Source organism: Anabrus simplex, chromosome 3 (genome assembly GCF_040414725.1).
Source record: "Anabrus simplex isolate iqAnaSimp1 chromosome 3, ASM4041472v1, whole genome shotgun sequence".
In the NCBI taxonomy this organism is placed as follows: Eukaryota; Metazoa; Arthropoda; class Insecta; order Orthoptera; family Tettigoniidae; genus Anabrus; species Anabrus simplex.
Window position 1 is genome coordinate 251,445,109 of NC_090267.1, and position 27,202 is coordinate 251,472,310.

At 37.2% G+C, this 27,202-nt stretch overlaps 1 protein-coding gene across 5 annotated transcripts in view; it reads right to left on the bottom strand.

Annotated features, from left to right (window-relative positions):
- Nucleotides 1-27,202, bottom strand: part of vir (VIR_N domain-containing protein) — a 439,345-nt gene that overhangs the window by 117,076 nt on the left and 295,067 nt on the right. For all 5 annotated transcript variants that reach the window (XM_067142987.2, XM_067142988.2, XM_067142985.2 and 2 more), the window contains 3 exons: nt 25,819-26,170; nt 22,057-22,159; nt 4,015-4,172 (listed from right to left, as the gene is read on the bottom strand). In XM_067142987.2, the coding sequence (XP_066999088.2) occupies nt 4,015-4,172; nt 22,057-22,159; nt 25,819-26,170 (613 nt within the window). The remainder of the gene's footprint in view (nt 1-4,014; nt 4,173-22,056; nt 22,160-25,818; nt 26,171-27,202) is intronic.

Consider the following 27,202-nt stretch of genomic DNA (forward strand, 5'->3'; position numbering starts at 1 on the left):
GGAGGGTACTTGGAATGAGGAGATAAAGGCTAATTTAGGAATGTACTCGATGGATGAAGCTGTACGCATAAACCGGCTTTGGTGGTGGGGTCATGTGAGGCGAATGGAGGAGGATAGGTTACCTAGGAGAATAATGGACTCTGCTACGGAGGGTAAGAGAAGCAGAGGTAGACCAAGACGAAGATGGTTAGACTCTGTTTCTAACGATTTAAAGAGGTATAGAACTAAATGAGACAAACACTAGTTGCAAATCGAGGATTGTGACGAAGTTGAGTAAATTCACAGAGGTTTGCAGACTGAACGCTGAAAGGCATAACAGTCTATAATGATAATGTATGTATGTATGTATGTATGTATGTATGTATGTATGTATGTATGTATGTATGTATGTATGTACAGTAAAGTATCAGTATAACAAAATTTTGGGGACCTCTGAAATTAATTTGTTATACTGAAATTTTGTTATACTGAAATAAGTCAGTTCTGAAGAACTCACTTAGTATTATATCCGTTAGTTATTGTTGTTTTTAGGGGCAGAACTACGAGGTCATCTGCCCTGTTATATCAGCTGCAGGATCTATATAACTTCAAAATACCATTATAATAATAAGAGTTGCAGTACTGACAGATGTTTTCAGAAAATCTATTTTTACATTGTACCAGCAAGTCTACACACTGTTCCAGAACATCATTTTTTGAAAAGTCTGTGATTTTCTTCTCAACAGATCCAGACACAAAAGCTCGTTCCAAATAGTCACCAACCACTGCAGATGAATTTAAAACAGATTCTGGCACATCACTTCGTGACACAAGAAAATCTTGAAGGCTACGTGCCATGTTTATTGCCTGCTGAAGAGTCGAGCTCTGTCGATCGCAATCATTTTGGGGGTTGTTTTCCTCTTCCTCCTCATCGCATGGATCTCTATCATTCATAATGTCCTCCACAATTTCCTCATTGGTGATTTCTTTGTGGACTATTACATCACTATCTACATTGATGTAGTCGGTAAGACTTACCGTACTGAGCTCGATAGCTGCAGTCGCTTAAGTGCGGCCAGTATCCAGTATTCGGGAGATAGTGGGTTCGAACCCCACTGTCGGCAGCCCTGAGGATGGTTTTCCGTGGTTTCCCATTTTCACATTAGGCAAATGCTGGGGCTGTACCTTAATTAAGGCCACGGCCGCTTCCTTCCCACTCCTAGCCCTTTCCTCTCCCATCGTCACCAAAGACTTATCCGTGTCGATGCGACGTAAAGCAACTATAAAAAATAAAAAATAAAAATAAAAAAAGACTTACCGTAGATGACACATCAAACGTTGTACACAAACGCTTCCAATTCTCCTCGGTTTACACATCATCGAACACTTCACTTTCTGCGACGTCTTATGTAAAAACCACTCCAGCTTTTTTAAAGCAGTTTGTGATGATTTCTGCATTCGAGGATTTTCATGCAGCATTAAACATCTGCATTGCTTCCAATATATTGATGTTAATGTCTCTATTCATGGCAACGTTGCACAGCATTCAACGGACTACACGAGCTCGGTAATGCAGCTTTACTGCATGAATTATACCCTGATCCAGCGGCTGCAGAATTGAAGTTGTATTTGGAGGCAAAAATAAAACTTTTACATGCTCCAAATGGCGAGGCACACAATTATGAGAAGAGCAATTGTCCAATAATAGAAGAATTCTCCTCTTTTCGGCCTTCATCCGACGTTCCAAGTCCAACAACCAGTCTTTGAATAGCACAGATGTCATCCATGTCTTAGAGTTGTGCCTGTATTCACAGGGCAGATGTTGCACCCCTTGAAGCACCTTGGCTTCCCAAACTTCTCAATTATGAGAGGCTTCAGTTTGTCCATCCCTGTGGAAATGGTGCACAAAAGAGCCGTATACGTTCTTTTGAACGTTTGCCCCCAAAACACTTATTTCCCTTAAAATCCAGGGTTTGGTTTGGCATTAGTTTATAAAATAACGCAGTTTCGTCTGCATTATAAATGTCTGCCGGCGAATATTCTTTCAAGGCATCCTTTAGTGTCTCCAGCCGCCATGAAGACGCAACTTCCTTCGGGGCATTGTTAGCTTCACCATTTATAATTTTGTGGAATATGCCATATCTCTCCCGGAACCTATGAAGCCAACCAGCACTACCCATAAACTCAGGTGACCTAAGCGAATGTGCGAAAGATCGCGCACGCTCACATAACCGTGGGCCATTTATTGGAATGTTTTTACTCCGCATTTCCACAAACCACGTATATACTGCTTGGTCCACCTCCTTGTAGTCGGCTGTCCTGATCATCTTACGCTGTGGACCTAGGGCATCAGCATCAATGTTTTCCTCTATCTTACTTTTCTGTTTAAAAAAACGTAGAAAGTGTTGACGGGCTAATGCCATACTTCTTCACTACATCTCCTTTCTTTCCGCCTTTCTCTACTTCCGCAAGTATTTTACGTTTTTCACTCCACGAAAACTGCTGTCGCTTCTGCTTATCCATTTGCGTTGATATGTACTTATTTATTTAACAAAATGCAAACGAACTTTGCAAGTTTAATGATATAACCTTAACAGCAAGAAGAAGTAGTTCTCCAAGAGAGAAAGAGAAAACAAGCAGAAATCAGCATGGATTTTTATTCATCTGATACTATGATTGACCGCAGCCGAACCGGTCCAAATAATGACATGAGAAGTCAAAGAGAATGTGAGAAGTGCTTTGAATAGGCTTTGCAAATTAAATACGAAAAAGAAACATGCAATGCATGATGCGACAAAACCATCGTGTTCATTGGTGGATTACAAACACTGCAATCCTACTCGGCCAATAGTGTGACGTCTTACATTGGTTGATGGGCGAAGCCTATTGGTTGGGCAAAGCGTAGCGTTCATTGGTGGATTGCAAAGTTGGCGCTCCTACTCAGCTAATAGAGTGATGTCTTACATTGGATGATGGGCGAGGCATATTTATTTATTTAATAGCGCACAAATATGCATTAAAAGAAAAAAATACATTAATCTTTCGCATATTCTAGTGAAGATTTTGTTCTCTTGTTGCACTTATTGAAATGATAGCGATCTCAATGTTTATCACACAACGTACACACACAATGTACGGACGGTTCATGAAAGTCTGATTGCCGGCATAGACGATGGTGAAACCCATGTGCGTATGTGAAAGCTGCATTCTTATTTTCAAATCTTCCAGTAAAAAAGTTTCTTTGGATAATTCATACGCAAGTCGTGATGGTGACATCTTGGTGATGGATGCCCAGTGTTCGTTTCAGAAATCTGGCCTTTACATTTTCAATAGTTCGAAGGTCGGACACCGTTAGTCTTTCCCAAATAAGTTCCACAGCATATGTGAGAACTGGGCAAAGCGTATTGGTTACACAAAAGCGATTGCCTTCTTGATCACGTACAGTGCATATATGGAAAATGGCGATCATATCGTCTGAATAACGAAATAATGTAACAAGAAAAATGTTGCTCATAAAACAGGATGAATTTTGGTTTTAATTTGAGAAAATATGGTCAAACTGGTAAAGAAAAGAGCTCAATTTTAATTCGTTAAACTGAAACTACGAAATTCGTTAAAACGAAATATTTTAACATACAACAAATAGGGAGAAAGGAAGGGACCAAAAAAAATATTCGTTATTCTGAAAATTTTGTTATACTGGTGTTCGTTACAGCGGAATTCTACTGTACCAAGAATGTGGTAATGAAGAAATGATTTAAAGATTTATTTATTGTCATGAAAGTACCTGAAGTGCCCATAACTGTCACTACCAGGATAGTTATTTATTAGAGCAGCCACGATAAACTGTTATCATAATTAAAACAAAACCAGGTACATTCACAGGTGCTATTCCTCGAACGGCACCTGGCCGGGCAATGCATACATTACATATGATATATGAAAGGAGCAGCAGCATTTCTTGACCACCAAACAAACACTGGAATCAAAGACTCACTTCAGTATATACTTAAAGTATCAGTGTGTGATAATTACCTGTTCCATATCTTGATCAGCCTCATCTACAGGTGGTGGAGCAAGCCAGTAGGAGGAACAAAGCCGCTCTTCATCAACTTCACCAACCATGAACACTGGTCTGGCAGAGAACTGCACTAACAATGGCTCCGGAACAGGCAGTATAGGCTCAACCAGCTCTATAGAATTCATATCCACATATTAAAAACAATATTTGGTAGCTCTTAATTTCAAATTTATGCTACTACTATCTTTTTTATGGAGTCCAGATTAACATGTACTATTATTTGACAATAAACAAAAGAAGCTTCTCTGCTTTTACCTCTTCTCAATGGACCTGACTGTAATAGCGAGGGGGCAAGTACCAGAAACCGAGGTTGGATCAGCTAATACTAGAAGCAGGTTATTTACTTAACAATGGTAATGAAAAAGATAACGAAATAGTAAAACAAACTAAATCCGGAATATTACAAAGAAAACAAATACAAACAAAAATAATTAAAGTTGTCCCATTTGCTTTTTGAGGTATTGCTACATTATTCACTATTTTAAGCATATAATGGCAATGACCAACCAAAAAACAAGCTAAATTTACTGGCTTCAGACAGAGATGCCACATGTTTTAAAGTATTCAGATTTAAATGAAATCTAACCAATAACAATAATGAAAACTAAAACAAGAACCATAATCAGTAACAAAGAAAAAAGACAAAACTCATGATTTGCAGGTATTTTCGAATTAAGTCAAGTTGAAATTTGTCCTGTTGACAGTTATAACAGGAATTATTTATAGAAGAAGAGCTTCTTTTTTTTTTGCTTTACATCGCATTGACACAGATAGGTCTTATGGCGACGATGGGACAGGGAAGGGCTAGGAGTGAGAAGGAAGCAGCCGTGGCCTTAATAAGGTACAGCCCCAGCATTTGCCTGGTGTGAAAATGGGAAACTACGGAAAACCATCTTCAGGGCTGCCGACAGTGGGGTTCGCACTTAAGCGACTGCAGCTATCGAGCTTGGTAGAAAAGCCTTTAAGACTTGAGATCTGATATGGGTTCATCCTACAGACACCGTATTTACTCACGTATATCACATTGTAACCAAACTAAGTTTTGAACCGTTAATCTTAGAAAAATGAGAACTCCACCATTTAATTAGGTAAAATGATTCATTTTATTGGAAATATGTATGAGTATGTTTTATATTCAAAAAGGAATGTAAAAGTATGTCTTTTATTTAAGGAATGTGAAAAGACATTTTAATATTAAGGAATGTGAAAGTATGTAGTAATAATAATAATAATAATAATAATAATAATAATAATAATAATAATAATAATAATAATAATAATAATAATAATAATAATAGTATGATTTTGTTTTAATTGTGACATTGATGGAAGTCTTTGTGTGTATTAGGCTACAAGAAGGTTAATCATTATTGTGCAATGAGGAAGCTTTAGCTCTCTCTGGTAAGACAGTTAAAACTTGTTGGTTGAACCAGGAAGTGGCAAATCATACAGTGTTTAAAAACTCAATTAGAGATGGAACATATGGATTTAAGAGTATAATTGATCTATGTGAACACAAGAGCAGCACTAAGCGCACTGTGTTTAAAATTCACAATGGCCAATCAGAATACTGTGAATTCAAAATCATTTCAAACAGAGTATCACTGACTGTATGACGCTAGGAGTTCTGCAGTTTATAAATACCTACCATTCACTTTTTTTTTTCTAGTTGCTTTACGTTGCACCGACACAGATAGGTCTTATGGCGACGATTGGACAGGGAAGGGCTAGGAGTGGGAAGGAAGCGGCCGTGGTCTTAATTAAGGTACAGCCCCAGCATTTGCCTGGTGTGAAAATGGTAAACCACGGAAAACCATTTTGAGGGCTGCCGACAGTGGGGTTCGAACCTACTATCTCCCGAGTACTGGATACTGGCCGCACTTAAGCCATTCGCTTCAGTCTTAAATGTTTTTAACTACAATATGTAATGTCAATTTTAGCAATCTACTGAAGGTGATCAGATTAGGATCAAACCATGTATAGATGTGTTAAATTGAAATTTATGTTTTTAAAAATTCATAATAAGCATAATGTATTGAATAAGGAGGATACTGCTCAACAATAAAACATTGTTATATTGATTTAAAGAATATTAGTTTAGCTGTCAATGCAGAAACATGAAATTTATATTTTGTGACTCTTCTACACTTCTTTCAGGACACTTCTTGGTCATTTCCTACAGGTACTTGTTACTTATGCAAAGACTTTCTTAATGGCTTAGTCATCTGACTTCTTTACCATTTTCATGTTGTTCAGACTTAGCATGGTCAGCATGATGTGATTTAATTTGTTACAATGACTTTGTGCAGGAAACAGTTTCTTGATTGCTGGTTAGCTTGTTTAAATCAATTATGTGTTGTTGTGAGGTGATGCAAGGTAGGAGGTGGTTTATTTTCTATTGAGATAATATGGGTTGGTGGTGAAGATGATCAGCATTGCTCAGTAAATTATATAGTTAAACTTACAACATCCTTTTAATGGTAGAGTAAAAACCTAGCATGCTACCCAGATTCATATGCAGAATTTAATAGTGCCAGGTACGGTAATAAGCAAACTTAGAGTCCAGTCAGCATACAACTGGTGCCCTAGGAGAACTGAAAGACTCATGCTAGGCAAAATTTAAGAATTCATTAACTTTTGTAATATTACAGTGGTGCTCAACTTTTTTCTTTCAATTTTTGGTGATACGTTTATAAAACTGAATTGTAAAGGAGGAAATTCACTATAGTTGCATGTTTCAATTTCTTTTAATTAAGGCCCTTCAGGTAGAGATGCTAATAACTTAGTTGTGTTCAGTTGTTTTAAAAAGAGGTGGTAATAAATGTGACCAGGCAGATAGTTACAAATTGCTTGTCAACATGTTGCCTGAATGAGGTCTAAATTTGCTTATAATCTAGGTAGACACAGAATAGATACATTTGTGTTGAAGTGATTGTATTTGAAGGTTATGAGAAGGAGTTTTAGCGAACTTAATATTCCGATGTTAATAGGTAGAAGTATACAACGAAGAGCAATGTCGTCAAATAAAGATAAGCTATCAATCAGTGAAAGTTTAAATACAGCATACATGTTTGGAGTATATAGTGATCAGAGTGAATTATTTAAGGAAACTATTTCTCCATCTGAGAGCTGGAGGGAAGAAGAGAAATAGTAGTCAGCTGGAAAATTTGTCTCCCAAAACAGTGTATGGGGAAGAAAATGGAAAGAATAGCGGTGAAGATCAAAGTAAAATGGGGGGTTGAGATTTTGTGAAACTGTTATTAGAACAGATGAAGGAATTGGGGAAGGATTTAGGCAAGACAATTAGTGATCACGGCAAGGAATTAAGAGAGGAGTTGAGAAGGAAATTAGTAAGCAAGAAAAACATATCAAGGAATTGTTGTTTGGGTCACCAGTCAATAGACTGGTTTGATGCAGCCCACCATGCCACCCTATCCTGTACTAACCTTTTCATTTCTACGTAACTGCTCCATCCTACATCTGCTCTAATTTGCTTGTCATATTCATACCTTGGTCTGCCCCTACCGTTCTTACCACCTACACTTCTATCAAGGAATTAAGGAACGAATTGAGTAAAGAAATCAGTAGTCGGAGGAAAGAATTAAGTGGACAAATAAGCAGCCTGGGGGAAGAGACTCAGCAAGAGTGGTATAATTTTGGAGAACTTCTTACTGGGAAGATAGAAGAGAGATTTTTAAGTGCAAGTAAGGAATTAGAGGATCACAAAGTGGAAGAAAGGTTGGATAATATGGAAGAGAAGCTAGAAAGGATAGGGGAAACAGATTCAAGGCAAGGTGTGCTAGAAGAGAAAATAGAACTACAACCAATTCAGTTTCAAAAGAAAATTGTGAAAATTAAAACCACATTGATCGAACAGAAAGTAGAGGATGTTAAAGCTTTACAGATGAGAAAGTAGAAGGTGTTAAATCACGCATGACTGAGACAAAGATACTGCACTAGGTACTCAGGAAACAAAGGAGAGAACTGAGAAGCTAGAGAGAGAAGTTGTGAAATTGAAATAACAAAGGCCTAATCTTATGGACATTGCTCAATAAATCAAAGTACTGTATTTTCGCGCGTTTTTAACGCACTTTTCTGACAAAAAACACAGGCGTAAAACTTTGGATGCATAAAATTTTTCAAGGAATTCAGATATTTAAAACATTTTTTACAGTTCATTTACATTTAAAAGATACATCTAATATAATATACAGTACACACAATTGGGTGAACTCAGTTTCGGTTATCGTCACATGGCATAAAATTCCGATGTGAGATTTTTTCTGAAAAGTCAAATAGGGTACATCAGGTAAGTTGGACATGTAGGTTTGAAGTACCGACACTGGAAAATATTCTTCCCGTTACGAGCTGGCAATACGACCTTAACTGAAAGAAACATGAACGAATAAAAGTACAATTCACGTAAGTACATAATAATGACATACAGGCAAAAAAGAAATCTGTCCAACACAATAAGGGCCGGGCATTGAAGGAGGGGCTCTGCTAGATTTCTCCAAACCGTTCATATCCAATCTTGTATGAGTGGCGTGTCCATCCACCCTTTTTCTTGGTACGAACTTGGATCCCTCGTGGAAATTTTAGTTTAGGCATTGTTTTTCGTTTTCGAACAATGTAAGGTGCAAGCTTTCTGCCATTACCTGTTATAGAAAGCATTGCAGTACATTGTTATTTTTCCCTTCTGGTAGTGCATATGATAACAGTCGTTGTCCCTTTCTTAGCGATTGTTCGACTTCGTGACATATGGAACCTGATCGGCGTGTGGCGTCTGACCTGTGGTACCTATTTGGGAGAGCAAATATTCCTTCACTTAATGCTTCTCACTGACAAAGCGATAAAAATCAATTACTTATTTGGTTGAAATCATTCAGCATTTTTTAGCATAGGCCTAATGTTGGTTTTCGTCGAAGAGAAATAGTTCTCATCTTTTTTTTTTTTTTTGCTAGGGGTTTTACGTCGCACCGACACAGATAGGTCTTATGGCGACGATGGGATAGGAAAGGCCTAGGAGTTGGAAGGAAGCGGCCGTGGCCTTAATTAAGGTACAGCCCCAGCATTTGCCTGGTGTGAAAATGGGAAACCACGGAAAACCATCTTCAGGGCTGCCGATAGTGGGATTCGAACCTACTATCTCCTGGATACAAGCTCACAGCCGCGCGCCTCTAAGCGCACAGCCAACTCGCCCGGTTTTCTCATCCTTTAAAATACAGCATTTCGTGATAAATGGCATATCCAACATTGCATAACGAAATCATATAGTTAAGCAGATCCTCCTCTACTTTCGGAAACTTGCCGCTTTTTTGGTCCGCGAAATACTTTGCGAGACTTGTTGGTCGCTTGAAGTGAACATTTCTGTTACCACAGTAGCGTGCGTTGCATTCGACCACTGATAATTGCGGCCCGTTGTCCTATGTCCATATGGTTTGTATTAACTGATCGCAGCGAGTTTATATAATGAAGTATTACTCGAATTCTTGCTCATTGTAGACTAACAAACAATTCTGAGATCACAGAAAACGCATGTCCCGTACCCAAAACACACTTAAAATACGTTTGTATCAGACTGGAATAGAGCATGACTAGTCATTTCTGCAGTGATTCTCTCATTGAACTAGTGCAGCGGTATTTCCTACTGGCTGATAACAGCACGTTGCCCAGTATTTGGAATACCCGGTTTCGCAATAGGAAGGCTGGTACTTGAGTAGTTGACATCTTTATTTCAAAACGCATTTCCTTTTCTCCACTGAGGACCCAAAAATAATGGGATGCGTAAATTATGCAAGGGCATTAATTATGTGAGAAAATACAGTAGTCAAGGAGATAGAACTACCTAAATTTAATAATAATAAATCTTATGGTCCAATGGAGTTTTTAAAGATCGTCAGGCAACGTTTTGGAAGAGGGTTCGTGAAAGGAACCATAGAGTGGTCAGTAGTGGAGGTTAAGGTGTCTAATGTTTTGCTGGGCGAGGCCAAGTTATGGTATGATGTGTATAAGGAGAGGATTACATGTCTGGAGGAGTTCAAGGACAGTTTTAAAGCTGAATTTTGGAAAAGAGAGATTCAAGATAGAGCTAAGGACAGGATTAACTTTGGCAGGTGCAGGGCATAGGCAGGTGAGCGGTATCTTTTGGAACATGTGCTGCTTAATCGGAGTATACATCTTAACTCGTAATGTAATGTAATTAATGTAATTTTGGTAAGGTAAGGAGAATGCTGGAGCATTTCTCAGAGGAAGTTAGGTTAGCAGGATGTTTACAGAAGGTCGAAACTTAAGGAGATGGAACAACTGCTGGAAATATTTGATTCACTGGGGCCATCAATTTCCAAATGCACAGCAGTATAATAGGGAAGATAATGGGAGACCCCAGGGGCAAAGGGAAAATTACAGATATCAAGGGCAGAATAATCAGGGAATTTCAGAGAAGGAAGTATGAGCAGGGAAGGAATAATGGGGGTTTTCAAAACAGGAATAATAATCAGCCAAGGGAGTTAAACAAAGGGTGGGTGGGGAGGGGAAGGAGGATGATGACCTTAGACTTAGGCCCCTTTAAACAACAAGCATCATCAAAAAATGGGGAATGTGACCGAAGATTATTTTGAAAAATTTATGTATGTAATTAATGTAATTTTGGTAAGGTAAACTATTGGCATATTGCTGTTATTGCTTTGTTGTTCTGAACTCGTGAACTTTTGAAAATTATCAGTATAGGAAAATTTTAATTATAATGATGCTTTCAGGACCATGAAGAAGAATAAATGCACAAAATTTGTATTGTCATTAATTATATGTGAAAGTCATTGTAACTGGCATTTGTATACTTTAAGGTATTAACTTTTGTGGCAGGGTGTAGCAACACGTGCCGTTGTTAGTAGGATGTTCTTTGTTATTTCTGGTTTCATCAGAAATAAATGTTCTCAAACTTGTAAAGGACTTACCTCATCAAAAATTAGGAGACTTTATTGGTCGAAATAATAATCTTTTTAACTGGTGAATGTGGGTGTCGAGCGGAGATTCCGCGAGCTGATTGGTCACCGGTGATTGCATGACTTTCAGCTTCTGGCGCCTCCGAGAGTGTGGAGGTTGTTTGAGCATCTTTAACATCTGACTGCCCTAGCAAGCGGACGCACTCCGCGTCCGTCCCGTCTCGGGACTCTAGCCCCAGGGTAAGCGCTATTCATTCTTGCGTTTTGGTTTTTAATGTGTTTTATGTAACTTCTGTTAAAATGTGAATTATATTCATGCATCAGAGCTTACCTTTGATATTCCACATTTGCCAATTTAAACATTAAATTTGTTTTCGGAGCAATTCTCTTTTCTTGTTCAGAGTATTGTACCTAAATGTAAACTTAACTTTTCTTTTCTGGATTAGCAATATTGTCAGTCACATGTAAAATTTGGTTTTATTTTGACTTTGCCTCACGTATCTGCGTCAGCTTCTGTGTTCAGGTTTTAGGTTCTTACTGTCTTAAGAGTCTAAGTATTCCGTTATTGTAATTCCTTTTATTTTATTTAAACATTATTATTATGTAACTAGTATTCACTGGCACTTTGGTGTTTTTAATTTTCACTTACTATGTTGCTTTGTTTTGTTCATTTTATGTTGTAACTTTATTTTTGTCTTAATTTAGAAAAGTCTCAAGGGTGACTATCGTTGATCTCCTTTTCCCATAATGTCATACATACCCATGGACCTCATAGGGTTCCTTCTGCTTTCCACTTCCTGTCGTTAGTTGCCGTATATATTTTACGTTGTTTAATTTTAATTTTTGATTGGTTTTATTTTTCTAAATTAAGTGAGTTTTTTTAATGTCCAAACGAAAGCTGTTACAGGGAAGGGAATGAAAACAGACAACAAGAAAATAAGAATCACATCAGGTAGGGAGACAATCACAGGGAAGTAGGTGGAAACAGGCTTCAGGACGGTCAGAACTCGGGTAGAGGAGGGTTCGACCATAAGGAGAACTTAAACTAGTGAGGAACAAGTGTGAAGGGTCGGACACTATGTTCCATAGTCACGATGCTGTCGCAATGTATGTTATGAGGAGTATAAAGAGTTATGATGTGGATATGGAGGCAGATCTTTTATGTGGCCTAATTTCAATTGAGAGTGATGTCGGAGATATATTAATCAATCCTATTATTGAAGCCGTAGTTGAGGGAGAGAAATTTAGGGTATTCGTGGATTCTGGGAGTAAACATTTTTGCCAGTGGTTTACCATTGCACTAACACATATAAGGTTTTCGGTGATGTAAGGATGGGAAAAGGTGTGAAAATGGGAAACCACAGAAAACCATCTTCAGGGCTGCCGTTGGTAGGATTTGAATCCACATCAACCAAATGCAAGCTCACAGTTACGTAACCCTAATCACACAGCCAACTTGCTCAGTGAAAATTGGTTTTGCATAAGTGTTAAATGTTATGAACATATAAAGAGTAAAGGGAGTAAAATTGAAGAAATTCCTGTATCTAATGTATGTCTGCTGTTAGTAATAGGTTGGCTCGTTGGCTGAGCGGTCAGCGTACTGGCCTTCGGTTCAGAGGGACCCGGGTTTGATTCCCGGTCGGGTCGGGGATTTTAACCTTAATTGGTTAATTCCAATGGCCCGGGGGCTGGGTGTATGTGTTCCCTTCATCATCATTTCATCCTCATCACGACGCGCAGGTCGCCTACAGGCGTCAAATAGAAAGACCTGCACCTGGCGAGCCGAACCCGTCCTGGGATATCCCGGCACTAAAAGCCATACGACATTTCATTTCAATAGGTTTCATCATCATTTCCCAACTCGTTTCCCGGGTGTGGTGTACAAGCGCTCGCCATCTCCTTCTGTCTTCATACATCTTCTGATCCAGTACATCCTCCCATTTGTATCCTCTCCCCTCCACATCTGATCTTACAGTCTCTATCCGACGTTTTCTTGGTCTTCCCTGTGGTCTTCTTCCTACGAGATTAAGGTCAAAATATTTTCTGACAGGTCTTTCCTTGTTCATTCTCATTATGTGCCCATACCACTGAAGTCTGCGTTTCTTTATGACACTGATAATAGGAACCTCAATACCAGCTAGGTTTCAAAGGATTAGAAATCAGATAATTGTTAAGATAATTATGGGGAAGGAGTTATCATGGAACATACTTGTTTTTTTTTGTGCCAATCTGATTCATTCCATCATTTTAGGGTCAATTGTTTAATGAGATGAGATGTAAATTAGACTGCGGTAATGATTACGTGACTTTATAGTTTGAAGGTAGTGAGAAGCCCGTTAAGCTGGTCTATTCTGTGCAGGAGAATAAGTTTATTTACGAAACATGTCGTATCCAGTTTTTAGAAGAAGAGGAAGTGCATTTAGATAAGAATTTTGATGAATGTCGTGAAGAAAGGAGAGATGTTATAAATATCCCAAATTGCAACGGGAAAGGAAATAAGGAAATAAGAGATAAGGGAGACAGTTGAGATGACTGAGATGACTGAGCGACCAAAAGGAGGAGTTACATGAGGTTTTAATGAAATGAATAGAGTCTCTGATAAACCAGGTATGACTAATTGTTATACACATGGTTTGGCATTACAGATGGGTCTGGTTTTACTAGTTATTATTATGTGATACCTCAGGCACATGCCAAAGCTGTGGATGATTTAATCCAAGAAATGCTAGCTGATGGCATCATTGAGAAGTCAGTAAGCCAGTATGTCAATCCTTTCATTGTGGTAGAAAAGGAAGACAGTTTGGAATGCATTTGTTTAGACGCCAGGCAAATAAACACAAGGATTGTGGCTGATCATGAAAGACCTGAGACCACAGAGGAGCTACTGCAGCGGTTTGAGGGGAGGCTGTGGCTGACTACAGTTGATTTGAGTTCAAGCTTCTGGCAAGTCCGATTAAGAAAAGAAGATAGGCCACTTACAGCCTTTTTTTTTTTGCATCAGTTTTTCCACATCCTTGGTACAAAGACTTCATCATTGGGACAAATTACAGTGGTAGAAATTTCTAAATATCAATATAGATATTGCATTAGGATCTGAGACTAGTGATTATGTTGCCATTTATATCAGGGCCTCTCAAAGGCCCAAAATCTCACGCGTGCAGACAGTGGCACAGAGTTCCTGTGCACAGTGCATCAGTCCCGCTCAGCTCGGACCAACGCTTCATCTCTGGGCTACTCGGCTAAGCTTGGCTCGGATTTGGAGCGCTACGGAGCAAGTGAGGAAGAGGGAGCGAGCGAGACAGGCGTGGAGAAAGAGAGAGACAGTGCTATTGCTCCAAATCGAGGAGTGGGGATCTGCACTCTGGTCAACCAAGCAAAGTCGTCTTTTGCACCGTGCACAGTGCATGCACCCTGAGAGGCCCTGATTTATAATGATGACTTGGTGATCACTTCAATATCATTCAAGGAGTATTTAGCTAATTTATACACTGTTTTTAGTGAGTTAATTACTGTACTGTATTTCTCCAAATCCAAGACGACCCTGAATACAATACGACTCCGAATTTTATCTTCAAAAAAATGAAATTGGGTTTAAAAAGTGCTTTGTGAAATCATAATTTTATTTATAACAAATTTCATATTTAATTTGAGAAAAAATAAACACACACAAGTATCATGTAAATCCTACCTACTTCCCTAATCATTTACATTGGAGGTATCTAATACTGCCTTTGAAAGTTCAGGGAATTCCTCTTCATGTATCACATCTCGTGTTATGATAATTCCGACCTTGCATTTTTTTGCACATATACCTCACAATTTCATGATCAACTTCTCTAAAGCATCCTCGTTGCAAGCCAATGAATGCATTTTTTGTACAGTATGCAGTTTTAGACTATCTTTGCCCTCATGCCATCGCCGAACATTGGCTCAAATTATGCTGAAATTTCTTCTGGCTGCACAATTATTAAGTTTTCCATTAACTTAAAATTGGCATCATAACATCGACGCGATCTTGTTGAAAGTTTGCTGGCGATACCTGTTCTACGCATCCCTACAATCATGAAAATATTTGTGTCGTCTATAAAATTGTTACTTTTAGTAATTTAGCAATTTAGTAACAATTTAGTAATTTGATAAGCGTCAGTTATCGGGTACCACTAGACGCTGACTTCAGCGACTAGCGATGTTTAATAAAGGTCAATGAGTTTTGGATGCCGTATGGCCATTCCGCCCTTACGTTTTACATGCACACGCCTCCCATTCATCCTCGACTTATTTAAAATGTCCTTTTTGCAGGCCACTGAATGCTTTTTTTTTTCAGTATGCATTATTTAAGCTACTTTGTCTTCATGCCAATGCAAACAGTGGCTTTAGTTATGCCGTATTTTCTTGCGGCTGCACAATTATTCTTCATTACCACATGCTTAATAACCATTAACTTAAAATTGGCATCATAATATCAAAGAGAACCCATTGAAAATCTGTTGAAAATACCTGTTCCATGTCTCTGTAATATGACGATCCATTACGAAAATATTCCTGCTGTCTATAAAACTGTTACTTTTATTAAACATCAGGTACAATAGAATCTATTAAAGAAACTATTTAAAATAGTTTATGTTGGGTCCACCTTGTCAATACACTTTTAATGATTGAAAATTATTTATTTTATCATACATGTTTCAGGAAAAATATCCATTCGCTTCATCAGTGATGTCAATTTAAGGAATAAAACAATATAACACTACCTTTTTTTTTTTAGAATTTAAGGGTGTTTTGTATCCTAATTCACCGTATCAATAAATATAGAAACTAATGAAATATTATGAAAATGATCATTACATAAAATTTTATATTTTGATGAAATGAAATGAGAATACCTAAATAAATACCACTGACTTTTCTAACAGAACCAAAAACATTGAGCTAACAGACTACTACGCGATACATAGTTTGTATAGCAAAAATATGTACTCCAACATTCCTTTCGCAGATACTATAAAAGTAGTAAGAAAGAATTTAATCCAACGTAGCAAATTAAGTAAAGTGGAAATTGAAGAATATTTGACATTTCTAGAATTTACTTTGGAAAATAACTATTTTGTTTTTTACAAGAAAATTTACAAACAATCTAAAGGCCTAGAAATGGGTTTGCCGCCTTCAGGTATTTTAGCGAACATATTCATGGATTACATGGAATATAATAAAATAATGTATAAAATAGATGGACTGATTACATGGTTAAGATACAGAGAGTTACAATAATTGAAAACCTTCCACCTTTTTGATACTTTTTATTAACAGTACATGTTTCGTTCTCACTTGGGAACATCTTCAGCTGTTGTTAAGCTTAGGTGAATCGCTAAGTTTCTGAACATGTTATTTGCAAGTACATTGATCCTCTGAAAGACTACTTGAATACAAATTAAATTAAAATGATGTTAAAACAATGTGGGGGTTAATGGGTTAATGAAATGAGACTGGATGATTACATAGTTGGTCAGCTTAAAAACTATATCTATTCATTGGAATAGTTGTTAAAAGTTTCACTTTGTTACAATAAAATATCTGTTTGTCTTCCGGTTAAAAGGTTTAAAAAAATTATTGGCTTCATGACACTGTTCAAATTGCTGTTGAATGTTTTTTCTTTCACTCCTTCCAGGTAGGCTGTTATTTATTATGAGCTTGCTTAATGTGCCCTAAATTGAGTCTAATGCGGAACTTTGAAGCTGATTGCTGGTCAATTTTTGGGAAGGGAGCTTCGTCTCAATTTCTTACTGTTGTTAGACTCCAATTCTTCTGTAACCCTGGAGGGGGAACGTTTGATGCTGCTTTACATCTAGTATAGTAATAAGTATTCAAGTAGTCTTTCAAAGGATCAATGTACTTGCAAATAACGTGTTCAGAAACTTAGCGATTCACCTAAGCTTAACAACAGCTGAAGATGTTCCCAAGTGAGAACGAAAAATGTACTGTTTACAAATAATAATTTGCTAAAAAGCAAATAAAAAGTATCAAAAAGGTGGAAGATTTTCAATTATTGTAACTCTCTGTGATTAGAATTTGATACGGAAAATGAAGCTGATTACTTGCAGTGGTTAAGATACGTCGATAGTATATTTGTTATTATCGATGAACAAAAGGTTAAACCTGATGGTCTATTAGAGTATTTAAATACTTTTGATAAACAAGTACATTTTATGATGGAATCTGAAAATGATGGAACAAGATTTAACAATTACAAAAAATTCTGGTCATTTCAATTTTCAAATTTTCAGAAAAGCTACTCAAACAGATACTATTATCAGAAACGACTCCAATCATCCAGGTCAACATAAAAAGGCAACATTTTACAGCTTAATTAATAGAGCTATGAACATACCAATGTCTAGGAAGAATTATAATAGAGAGATAAATATAATCCACCAAATTGCTCGTAACAACAGATACTCCAGAAAATTTATTAACAGAATGATAAATAAAATAAAAAATGAACCAAAAACAACTTTAATTAAAGAGCGAAAGGAGAAAAAGAAATTTGCAGTTCTAACTTTTTGAAATAAGCACTCTTATCAACTGGCTAAAATTTTCAGAAAAAGGAACATTAATGTCGCAAACAAAACTGATAATAATACTAATAAGGTAATTTTCAATTCAGATAAAAGAGAGAATAAATGTATATTTAATAAATCAGGAATTTACAAACTGACATGCCAAACATGTAGATGATACATAGGACAGTCTGGAGGAAGTTTGGCTATAAGGTACAAAGACCATGTTAAAGCAGTCAAACATAAAAGATATTCGGCAATGGGAGAGCATATGGTTGAAAATCATAAATTTACAGACATTTCTAATTATGTGAAGTTAATACATTCAGCCAAAAAGGGAAAATGCATGAATGTTTTGGAAAGTTTAGAAATTTATCTTGCACAAGAAAATGACTTTGAATCAAGTTTAAATGAAAGAAGTACAGAAGAAAACTCATTGTATAGACTAGCATTTCATCATTTAAGGAAGAAAAAAGAAGAAAAAAAGAAGAAAAACTTGAAGATCTCAAATTTATTTAGTTATTCTCATTTCAATTCATCAAAATATTAAATATTATGTAATGATCATTTTCATAATATTTCATTAGTTTCTTTATTCATTAATATGGAGAATTAGGATACAATACTCCTTTAAATTGTAAGAAAAACAAAAGGTAGTGTTATAGTGTTATATTGTTTTATTCCTTTGTTACCTGCATAACAATTTTTTCCCCCTTGGGAAATATTTTTGAACTAGCCTAAAGGCTGTGGAAAAACTGTGTCTTTAGAAGTGGTTCGCCGCTTCTGTATTTCTTCTTTTCAAACCTTATAACTGACTGTATGCTCGTCCTATCGGTGCCTGACCGTATTCTCCTGCACTCTAGTGGCGTAGGTATGTACTACCTCGCGAGCTACGTTACCACTCAGGCGCTTTGCCTCTGCGCACATGTGATCATTGGAGCCGGCACTGCGGAATCTTGGGAAATCGCCATTGCTGTTTGGTGACAAGGAAGAGATGGACGTGTGTGGCTTCTCTCTCCCTAAGGAGATAATTTCACCGAAAATGTTCGAGCCTGGCTAAGATATATATACGGGGCTTTTGCCCTGGGGATTTCTGCAAGTTTTCTGGTTAATTTTTCCTCGTCTGGAATTTACATGTTATGTTTTATTAATGTAAGTAAGTAACTTAGGCTACCGAAGCTGCCCTCACAACTTTCATCTGGAAGAAACTGTAAGTGTTGTTACAACTAAACCTTTACTGATTTTTGGTGAAAGACCTGAAAGCTTTCCTATGTGCAGAAAGTGCGCGCGGTACCATGTAACTGGCGTCATCTAAAAAACTAAGTCTTGCCTTGTGGAATTTTAAACTTTCGGCTTGTTAATTGGAAATTATACCATGTGTAATTATGTCTGTTAAATTGGGGCTTGCGTACCGTGTGAAGGTAATTTTTGGATTCTTTAAAAATGTAATTGGGTAACCTAACGTTGATTAATGACCTTTTCTAGGCCTAAAAGTTTTGTGCTAAAAAGGTATTATTTAACCTGAATAATTTAACAAGCGAGTCGCTTCAGGGGTGTGGGTGTTACGTGTACATTGTGTCCCGGTTCCTTTCTTTCTTGTTTCTCGGGTTGATTTTATTTTAATTTAACTTAATTTAATTTAATTTACTGGTTTCTGGGTTATTTTCTGCGTCTGTTTTCTTGGTCCTTTGTTGGTTTACGCCTATTGTTGTTTGCGGCCTGCGATTGGCCCGTTCCTTCCCTTGACCCATTGTTGGTCGTTGCCATGGGAATGCTAATGTTGTTGATGTTGGTTGTGATGATTGATGATTTGTATTTGATGTGCCGGTGATGTATTCTACCTTCTGCGCGGATTTCCTTGGTCCATTTCATTTTTCTTTGAGATTTTAATTTTACCTTCTGGTCATTTTCCCTCCCTGTGTTTCGGTGCTTATTATTATTATTATTTTAATTTTCTTGAAAAGTGCACGTAATACCTACCCATCCTTGCAGGGGGTCGTTTGACACATCCTAAAAAGAGGTTTTCTGTATCAATATTAAAAACTGTTTCTGTCAAGGTTGTTTCTCACGGTTAAAAGGATGTTAAAAAAAAAAAAAAAAACTTTGGTACTGTACTAAGAAAACTTTTGGTCGTAAGAAAACTTGAGAGTTGAGGAGTGGTTTCATAAATCTGCATTATCTTAATAAGTCCTTTAAGAACTAAATAATCATTTTCTTTATAAACGGTCGACCGTAGGGTTTTGGTTTGAGTTTAAATATTTTCCAATTTTTAATTTTATTATTTTCCAGCGAGGATATTACTTTCTTGTTTACTTCTTTATTATGTTGATTAAATATCTTTGTTCCCCAAGGTGTTGGTGTTTTCCTTTTAAAAGGGGTGATAATTTGGGATGACCAGGTGTATTTTATCCGCTCCTTTGGGGGCCCTGTTTAATTCTCTAATGGTAAGTGCCTTTGTTTTTCCTTCATTGGTCTTTGTCTAGCACGTTTCCACCTATCTGAACCGTGCCTTTCGTACACGGTCAGACACTTGGTGCTGTCACTTGGGGTAGTTATGCCATTAATTGCTCTAAGTGTAACACCTTGAACTGGCATCACTGGTGAAGGGAATGGATATTTTTCCCGAAACATGTATAATAAAATAAATAATTTTCAATAATTAAAAGTGTAATGACAAGGTGGACCCAACATAAACTATTTTAAATAGTTTCTTTAACAGATTCAGACAAGTCAATACAGGATCAAATAAATACCTATTATGGTTAAGTTTATCAACAGGTACAATACTATACGTGAACCTTTTTTGAGCCCTGAGCTCCCTAGTGTTGAATTGGTAGACCTCGGTTATCTTCGACATCCATATTGGCAACCTTTGAAACACAAACTATGAATCGCTCATGCATCATTGTGCAACATCTGGCATACATTTTACGAACTAGTACTGTTGTTGTTTACATAGCAAAGCCAAACTATATAATTCCTGCTAGGAACAAGATTCGCATCGAGAAATGTTATATAAAGTTAAATAATGTATGTGTGACACAGTTGTTGGCGTAAGATAATAAATGTTTAGAAAACTCATATCGATCGATCATATTATCGATTCAATTCAGATTTCATTTCCATCCAGTTGACAGTATAACCGGAACTGGCAGCGCTCACTCCTTACTCCTCACCCCGTAAAAATGAGGCTCAAGAAAAGGTTCACGTATAATAGACATGTTATAATTCTGCCACTGAGTAACCGTGCCCTTTCTAAGAATTCTAAGGGTCACATCCTTGCTATTCCAATTCGAATTACATTTTCTGCACAGCTGGGGCTCGGAAGTACATTCTGATTGACCTTGCAATCAGCTCAAGAGAGTGTTTTGATGCCATTCTGCGCATTTGAGAAACGTTTTTATAGAGGCTAGTAGAATTTCATTCACTCTTCACTAATTCCCTCCCATGGCTAACAATGTATAATGAAGACATGGTGGTCATGGAGATTTGTGTGCGCACGCAAGCGCAGGGAGTGAAGGGAAGCAGCTTGGTTACCGTGGCAGCTGCCAGTGGTATTCATTACTGTTAGGTCGCGAATGCAAGATGACCCTTGATTTTTCACATGAAATTCTGAGAAAAACGTCTCGGATTCAGAGAAATACAATAAATCGGGGTACACATTAAAGTTAAGGAACTCAACATTCTGCACTCAGAGGACAACTTTTCTTGGACATGAGATCACACCTGAGGAGGTGACACCAGTAGAGAATGCTCACCAACTTTAATCTTCTAAAGGTCTGAAATTATTTCAGGAGATTTGTTCTCTTGTATTCTTGTCTCACTGAACCTTTGCATGATTTACTGAAGCAGACACAATCGAGCACTGGAAGCACTGAAGGGAGGCTTCACCAGGCAGTGGTATTGAGGTGCCCTAAACCATCAAAAGAGTACTATGTCACGACAGATACCTCAGATTTAGGAATTGCAGGTGCACTGTGTCTACAGGATGAGAATGGAGACTGGGGAATTATATATATCTGGCTGGTAGAGGTTTGAACCCTCATCAATAGAGTTTAAGGAACAACTTCTATCATCTATGAGTATATCTGTGTACCGCCTCAGCTAGGAAGGCCACAAAATTTGAATGGAACATATTTATATGTTTCCGCCTGAAGAAAAAGAAATGTAGAGCACATACCTATGTTTCCACTTGCAAAGAGTTAATAAACCTCTCTTCATCTACATACAACACAACACAACACGACACGACACGACACGACACGACACGACACGACACAACACAGCACAGCACAACACCAACCATCACAGAAATATGCAATACTAATGTGTTTTAGCATAGAATTAATAATTCTTCTTTTCAATCAAGAATTTTACATTTTGATTCAAGAACTTTTAACATTGTTACCCAAGAAATGATCAACATTTTATTTAATAAATTTGTTGGTCACTGCCTGTGAATTAACATTTTTAATCATTATACTCTCAAATTACTCACCTCTACTCTCAATTGTCTTGCTTCCTTCTTCTTCCAGAAGCCGAATAAGGTCACTCACATTCCCGTAAAGGCTATCAAGGGCTTCTTCCTCAGTGCTGCAGTCCTATATAACATACAGTCAAACATTTTAAAACAACATTGAATAAGAAAAGCCTTTTAACCAGAAATTGGCAATAGCATTATCTCAAACAGCAAGTGATTCTGAGGTGGTGGTGATCCACTAAGAAATATTCCTTTATAAACAGATAATTTATTGTAATTACACTCATACACTCCATATTAATTGTAACATTTCTACGAATCCTAATCAATGAAGAAGTTATGATTTACTTTCACAAGTTGCTTTATGTAACACCGTCACAGATAGGTCTTATGGCGACGATGGGATAGGAAAGCTCTGGCACAGCTCCAGCATTTGCCTGGTATGAAAATGGGAAACCAAAGAAAACCATCTTCAGGAATGCCGACAGTGGGGCTCGAACCCACTATCTTCTGAATGCAAGCTCACAGCTGCATGCCCCTAACCACATTGCCAACTCGCTCGGTTTTAAAATTTTTGAAATTTTATCTTTGAATTCCCGTTCCTTTTTTGTTCTCTCATTTCATCCTCTTTGGGGTACGCTAGATCAATCATTTCTTTGTGTGTTATTCTTTTCTTAGTGCCCAGTATTTCTTCTATCTTTCTGATCTCCGTTTCCTCTCATCCTCCAAGATAATATGTTTGGCTTTTGATGTATATTTGTCTTCGAACCTTATATTTTTGAGTTTAGTTATTACTTTAGCTGTTCGATCGAACAGTGAATTTTCTGTAATTTTTAATTCTACTAGGTCTTTTTCAGTTTCTTTAAACCAGTTGGGTTTTGTTTTGCGGTTACAGAAGAAGTCAAAGATTTGTTTGGTTAATTTGTTAGAGTTCATTCTGAGAAGATTACCATAAAAATTTATCCTCCTTTTTTGCACAGTATCTGAGAGTTTTCAATTTTCTTGTAGAGTGTTTCATTCTTGATGTAAATGATCTTATTATCCTGAAATTTTTCTCCTATGACCTTTCTTTAAAGTTTCCTCCCTTCTGGCTTGAGTTTCACCATCTGGCCTTTGAAATTCATGTTAAGTGTTTCTGCTGCGTAAAGTGCTTCTGGTTTAATCACTGTTTTATAAACTTTACTTTTGGACCCCCATGAAAGGGATTTCTTGTTGTATCTTTTGTTAGTTGAAAGGCCAATTCAAGTTTATTTTTCCTGGATTCCATTGCTTTGCTTTCCACAGCATACTAACTAATCCATTCTCCGAGATATCCAATTTTTTAACTATTTCAATCTTTTGTTCTTGGACTTTAGGTATTTATGTGGGTGTTTGTTGTTTGTCATGATTTTGGTCTTTTTGAAGGAGATGTGAAGACCTATTTTAGCTGCTTGTTTCTCCAGTTCAAGGATTTGCTCCCTTGCATCCTCCATTGTTTCAGCAAACAAGGCCATACAATTGATTTTAAGGTTCTTCTTTTTGCAACCCAGTCTAATTCCACTCTTTATATTTTTGTTCCATTCTCTAACTACTTTCTCAAGCGCACAGTTGAATGACAATGGTAAGAGCTCATACCCTTGTCAAACTTCCGTTCTTATTTAGAAGGAATCTGATAGTTCACCTATGAATTTAACTTTCGGAAACATATCTGTGATAGTTGCCTTTATGATATTAGTTGTTTTATTATCCAAACCACTTCCTCCAGGACTGATAAAAGGGATTCTCTATCAATCGAATCATATGCCTTTTTGAAATCAATGAAGAGGAGAGAGATTACGTATGTCTCTGCCCTTGATTTTTGGTATGCCATAATGTTCTTGAGGTTTAGTATTTATTCAGAACATAACCTACACTTTCTAAAACCTCCTTGGTATTCTCCAAGTTATGGGTCCAATTGTGGCTCTGCCCAGTTTAAAAGGACTTTAGAAAAATTTTTGTATGGTACATCAAGCAATGATATTCTTCTATAATTGTTTTGGTGTGTTTTCAAGTCTTTCTTGTGAATAGGGTGGATGATACCTGTTTTCCACTCTATGGATTTTATCGAACACACATTGAAGGGATGTAATTGTATTTTTGTCAGCTTTTCTCCACAATTCAGACACTATTTGGTTTTCTCCAGACACTTTGTGATCTCTTAGTTCTGAAATGATCTGTAATTCTTCAGTTGTCAGTGGTTCTGAATCTAGCTTTTCAAAGTTATTTTGGATTGATTCAAATTTTCTGAGGACTGATTCACAATACAAGAGTTTCTCAAAGTATCCTGCTAGTATCTTGCGATTTTCTGTGTTATTGTGAGCAATGGCCCCATTTATTTTTACTTAAAAGTTCTACAGAAGCTTCTTGTGTTGTTTTTGGTAAATTAATCATTAATTTGGAGAAGAGTTTTGTTTTTATGTGCCTTCTTAAACCCTTTTATATTTTTATCTACTAGTTTCCTAATTGTAATTAATAGCCTGCTTTCTTCTGTTTTCTGTTATTGCCAATTTCGTCATGCCTGTTTTCTTGTTTCAAAATGTGCGTTGCATTCTACCGACCAGCAGGCATGTTTTCTAATTTTTATTTGAGGTGCTATCTGCTCAGCTTTAGTAAGTAGGTTTTCCTTGATGTGCTACAGAAGCATACAAAGGTGGTGGTGGCGGTGGTGGTGGTGGTGGTGGTGGTGGTGGTGGTGGTGGTGGTGGTGGTGGTAGTAGCAGCAGTAGTAACAAGAGAGTATGTACCATCTTGAGCATTATTGAAAAATATATCAGTTTCATTTAATTAACACGATGCATGGGCTGTCATTTATTGTGGAAAACAAAGCCCACACTGCTTACGTTCTCTGGTTTACATCACTGTTACTATGAAACAAAAGTACTATGTGCATTGATCGGGACTGCAGTATAAGATCTGGTTCATGTAGTTCTTGAAAAAAATATAGATGGCAGCAAACTACAGTTCTACACATCACATTCTTCCTTTCAAATCTTGTCAGAACTGTGTCGACAGCAGTGTGCACATATTGGCAGCCCCGCCAGAACATCGACTGAAAAACAATGATTTATACCAATTGTACTAATTATTATGTAGATTTATCTCTTGAACAAATAATTCTGAATGGCCTAAAAACCATATAAACTCAATATCAGCCATAATTTATTAGTTAAGGTTATACATCAATAAAAAAAAACCTACTAATTTTAATCCACTACTGTATTTCCATGCTAAGGGATCTATCAATTGCATTACAGTCTTTATATGAAGGAGAAACAAACTCAAATATAGCGAAATAAAAATATACCCAAGTTCAAAACTAGTATTTTATTTTAAAATCTGAAGTTAGTGAGAATGGTCAGTCCGGAGGATTAAAATGTATTAAAGGGAGCAAGACCTCAATGTGTTACATTGTAACTCTCGAGTGTACAAAAATACAATCCAATTAAAGAGAAAGTCTACGAGTAAATTTATAATAGGCCAAGCACTTTTCTATAAAATATAGACGAAAATTTATAGAATCAGAAATAAGAGAATGTAACAGAAGAAAAAGGTTAGAGAGTTTTCTATTTTACAGCAGATAAATGTTTACATACTGTTATGCTTACATGGTTAATAAGGCCTACAAATATTGTCATTTTAAATTTTGAAACCTTCTGCTACTGTATATTGTACAGACATACATCGTTATCATCCACAGTACGAACTGTATCTTACAAAAAGCAATTTTTGTAATAAATAACTTTTTAAAGTCAGAAATCTAACCTCTAACAGTTTTTCCAAACATAAGATGGGATGTAGCCTGTTTGATTTTGTAAGGAGTCCATTTCTTAATTCCTTGAGGTCTACAACACCGTCTTTAAGATGATCCAATAAGCCCTCTGGGTCAGTTTCCTGACGGTTCCAGCCCAAGACAACTGCTAGTTCAGAGACAGTCATGAGGAGGCTCCGTGGAGGAAGACCGAGGCCTGATTCCTCTTCATCCAAAGAGATCAGCACACGCAGAAGCTCCAGACTGGTTGACAATGTTGACAAGCAGTCAGATGAATCTTTACAGAAGCCAGTGCAAAACTTGACGAATAAGTTCCACAGAGCATCAGTATTTTTTTCCAGGCATCTGGAGCAAGGAGTTACATAATCATAATCGTTAATGTTCAAGTAAAATGGAACAGAAATACAGGATAGGAACACATTTCAAAGAGTAAATACAATGACATGTTAAAGTGGTGGTGGTGGTGCTGGTCATATTAAGAAGTACAACTGGCAACAATCCTTTATTAACACTAATCAAAGGGAAAAATGGAAGGTGTCCAACACTTCAAAAAAATGAAGGTGTTGGCCAAAGAAAGACAAGGGCCATAAAGCGCTTGAAAATGAAAGACTACCCAGGCCTCGCAAGCCTAATACCGTCGGGGTCGGAAAAGAGCGAGATTTGACCAAGGGAGGTTGGATATGATAGACGAAAGTGAGCAGCTTGGCACAAGTAAAAGCAATGCTAGGATTCAGCTAAGGGCCCCATGGTCACCAACACACTCCCAAATTGAGAGCCTCTGGGGCCCCTTTTAGTCATCTCTTATGATAGGCAGGGGATATCGTGGGTGTTATTCTACTGCCCACACTCACACATGCAAGGCTAATGTGAGTAGAAGAACAAGGATAGATATGAAAATGCACGACAAGGACATCTCGCTCACTACCATTCTGTTTGTTCCCTTTGCATTATATAATATACAGTACTAGCTAAGACTCCTGGTGCTGCCCAGGTAATTTATAAACTACAACAGTATTATTATAGGGCTTTGTGGTCTTAACAGCTACAGCACAAATGATTCCATAACCATAGTGTGCTCAGAAGAGAAGGCGGCAGGCAAGCAAGTCAAGTAGTATTATTGGACCTTTATGTTTTCTTATATATATCAATGATATGTGTAAAGAAGTAGAATCAGAGATAAGGCTGTTTGCAGATGATGTTATTCTGTACAGAGTAATGAATAAGTTACAAGATTGTGAGCGGCTGCAACGTGACCTCGATAGTGTTGTGAGATGTACGGTGGGCAATGGTATGATGATAAACGGGGTTAAAAGTCAGGTTGTGAGTTTCACAAATAGGAAAAGTCCTCTCAGTTTTAATTACTGCGTTGATGGGGTG